Source organism: Eufriesea mexicana, unplaced genomic scaffold, assembly GCF_001483705.2.
Source record: "Eufriesea mexicana isolate 0111107269 unplaced genomic scaffold, ASM148370v2 scaffold1532, whole genome shotgun sequence".
Classification (NCBI taxonomy): Eukaryota; Metazoa; Arthropoda; class Insecta; order Hymenoptera; family Apidae; genus Eufriesea; species Eufriesea mexicana.
Genome location: NW_016909636.1, coordinates 470,082 through 473,344, shown reverse-complemented (window position 1 = coordinate 473,344; position 3,263 = coordinate 470,082). Strand labels below are relative to the sequence as shown.

Sequence of the window (3,263 nt, the reverse complement as noted above, 5' to 3'; positions counted from 1 at the left end):
TTGTTGACACGCAACGTAATTTCTATTGATGCATAAAACTATTTAATAATATCCAGCCAGTATTTATAAACTACATACACGTGCCAAAGATATATCGCATAAATTTATTTTACATTCTAAATACAATTTTAACACAAATTTCGTAAAATTAGTACATATTTGATTCCCTTTGAATTTAGTTATAAAGATCTGTTTAAAAAATTAACCAAATAACGAATAAATAATTCAGTTGTAGTGTTGTGAACAGTTGTAAAAATATATTTAACTACATTTAAATATGTCTCTTTCATTAGACAAGGTGTTAGAACTAGTTTTAAAAACTGAATCTGTACAAGATCTCAAAGTTTCCATATATTCTTCGATGAAGTATGGAACATTAGTTGGTGCATCAACAGTTATTGGTGGTTTACTTGCTGGACCCATTGGACTTACAATGGGTAATTGCTTCCTACATTAATTTCACAACTTCAAATTTCATTAATACATTATTAAAATTGAATATAAAAAAAGATAAAAATAAATGTTTATTTTTAGGAGGTGTAGTCAGTAGCATAATAATGGGTTGTTATGCAAAGGACAAATTTGAATCTCTTTCATATGTTATTTATCATAGAATGACACCAGAAGAAAGGCAAAAGATATCAAAACAATTACTGGAATTTATTACAATGAAGAATATTTTGACACTTAATAATTTAGCACTTTTTTTAGTTGGTGATGCAAGTTTTGTGCAACAAATAATTCAATTATTAATAGCATATTTAGCCTCTGAGTTCAATATAACTGTTATACAAAAACAGTAATTTAAAAACCATGAAGTACCATGAAGTACTTTTTACATGATACCAATTTTCAAAATTTGTAATTTACAATTTATTTAATTTAATTTAAGTTATTTTAGATAACTTATTTTAAATAAAGTACAGTATAAGTAATGTATATTTTAATATATTAATTATTTTTTACTATGTAATATGGAAAATATGTAATAAAAAGAAAATACAACAACCTTTTTAATTAACAGTATTAACACATTGATGAGGAAAAATACTAATTCATGTCTTTCATTTTTCAACTATTGGTGATGGGAGACTCTAATTTGCATTTTTCATACTTTATATGGTTTTTGCTAAATATTTATTCAAGAAAAAAGTAAAAATATGTGGAACCATCAGAAAAAGGGAGGACTTCCATCAAATCAAAATCAAAAGAACTAAAGTCGAACTGATATCAAATGACCTTTGAAAGAAATGGTGCAATTCTCCTTTCATGGAAGGATACTTGACTAGTACATATGATTTCGACAATGTATGATCCAAGTACATTTGATAAATCAAACTGAAATGGTACTATAAAAATAAAGTCTACTTGTAATGACAAATATTATACTTTCATGAAGAAATTGGATAGAGTAAATCACTATTTATCTTACTATTCAATAATTCATGAAACAATGGAGTGGTCAAAGAAAGTATGGATAATAAATTATACATTGTTCAATTTATTCGTAGTATATAAAAAGTTAAATACTACAAAAAGAGACAACAAACAATATATTTGTAAATTTTGCTTAGCGCCTCACCATTGGGGAAATTGTTTTTAAACATATCACACTAAACAACGTTATTGGAAGTATCTTCAAATATGCTCATTGTTTCTTAATAAAATATTACACTTGTTAAATGCTAGATAATCTTTTGAATCTTTTCAATCATTTATTAATAATTCAAAAAATACATGGGAATTCAGACTACATGCTTATTAGAGTACATCGTCGTCAATGTATTAATGAAAATGTTCTGTTTAAATTGTCATATTAATTTTTGTACTATTTTAATTGTCATTTAAATGTTTTAAGCAATAATGGCTGATATCAATAAATCGTTAAATGTGTACACAAAAGTATCCGAATGCGTTCAGATGAAATGTTTAAGAATTAAAAAAAGGCAGTCAGATGCTAAATTTAAAAACAATTTTATATCAATAACAATATACAGGTATGTCGATAATACATGCCAAGTTTGGTCAACATACAATAATATTTACAAAAGATGACTCGAAAATATTGATATCATGATATCAAAACTATTTGAACGCTACAAAAGTATTCGAACAGTTTCATAATTACATATTATTTGTCATATTATTTTCATACATATAAAAATAAATGTATATATTTATTCATAAAAAAACATAAGTATAGGTTATCAATTTAGCAATTTCAAATTTGCCGCCTATACACAATTGCATGTGACAAAAGTTATTTTATTATTTTCTTGTTAGAATAACGTTACTTCCTATTTTTTATATTATTTTTATCTCCTTTACATATTTCTATGTTCCTTTTTGAGATTTTAAAATCATTAAGTTATAAAAACTGAAATTGCTAAATTGTATAATATTAATAGCATTATATAGTTTTATTTTAAAAAATAATAATTGCTAAATGAAATTTTAATCATTTGTTAACATATATAAATTTTTTTCTATAACACACATTGTTAATTAAAACTAAATTATTTAGTAGGAGGAACTTAAGTTTGAATACCACCAGATGGCGTTGTTTCCGTTCTAACATTAAATTATCCGTTCTTATAATTCCTTTCTATATGTACATGGCGTAGGTAAAGGTAAGTTAAATTGGAAACGTTGAAAATTATTGATAAATTTTAATTATTTCAATAATTCTTGAATTGTGTGTTTTGCAATTTTTGTAAATTTATTTCAAATTTACTTTTATGCCTACAGTCATAATATTTTTATATTTATAAAGTGAATAAAAGTTGTACACATGGTTCATTGTAGCAAACGTGGTTGTGTATAGTTTTTTGAGAGAATTTCGTCGATACAGTGTATAACTATTAAAAATCAATTTTCTAATAATTATAGCGCAGTTATATATTTTAATTAAAATTTAACTCCTTTTTTCTGTAATATAAATTGTTTTATACATTCAAACTGTTTTAAAAGTATTACTAATTTTTTAATTATGTGATAGTATTATATTGCGCAAAAGAGTGAAGAGCGTTGTGTAGTAAAGAATATAGTATAGGCACAGAAAGATAAAGACGTATGTGTGTGTGTGTGCTGTAATATACGCATATACATACTGTATATATACACACGTACGTACATATATACATACATTTATACATATAGGTAGGTGGAATAAATATTTTCAAATTTTATATTTCATACAATTCACAATATACATATAGTATTATATAATAAAAAGATTTCAATTATATTAATAATTATAATAT

General features: G+C 24.3%; 3 protein-coding genes across 3 annotated transcripts in view; all 3 read left to right on the top strand.

The window, feature by feature from the left end:
* The first annotated feature begins 224 nt into the window (after nucleotides 1-224).
* Nucleotides 225-803, top strand: LOC108548298 (protein C19orf12). The gene is made up of 2 exons (XM_017901163.1): nucleotides 225-437; nucleotides 535-803. Exons 1-2 carry the CDS (start codon nucleotides 278-280, stop codon nucleotides 801-803), a joined length of 429 nt encoding a protein of 142 aa, XP_017756652.1. The 5' UTR covers nucleotides 225-277.
* A 1,776-nt stretch (nucleotides 804-2,579) lies between these two features.
* The window catches only part of RpS27A (ribosomal protein S27A), a 6,368-nt gene continuing 5,684 nt past the window's right edge, over nucleotides 2,580-3,263 (top strand). The window contains exon 1 of the mRNA XM_017901167.1: nucleotides 2,580-2,630. The gene's annotated coding sequence lies outside the window, so the exon portion shown is untranslated. The remainder of the gene's footprint in view (nucleotides 2,631-3,263) is intronic.
* Nucleotides 3,130-3,263, top strand: part of Ip259 (NSA2 ribosome biogenesis factor-like IP259) — a 3,896-nt gene continuing 3,762 nt past the window's right edge. The window contains exon 1 of the mRNA XM_017901166.1: nucleotides 3,130-3,159. The gene's annotated coding sequence lies outside the window, so the exon portion shown is untranslated. The remainder of the gene's footprint in view (nucleotides 3,160-3,263) is intronic.

Coding starts and splice junctions, on each gene's coding strand:
- LOC108548298 (XM_017901163.1), top strand. CDS start 278: ATGTCTCTTTCATTAGACAAGGTGTTAGAACTAGTTTTAAAAACTGAA. Junction 438..534: donor ACCCATTGGACTTACAATGG/GTAATTGCTTCC, acceptor GTTTATTTTTAG/GAGGTGTAGTCAGTAGCATA.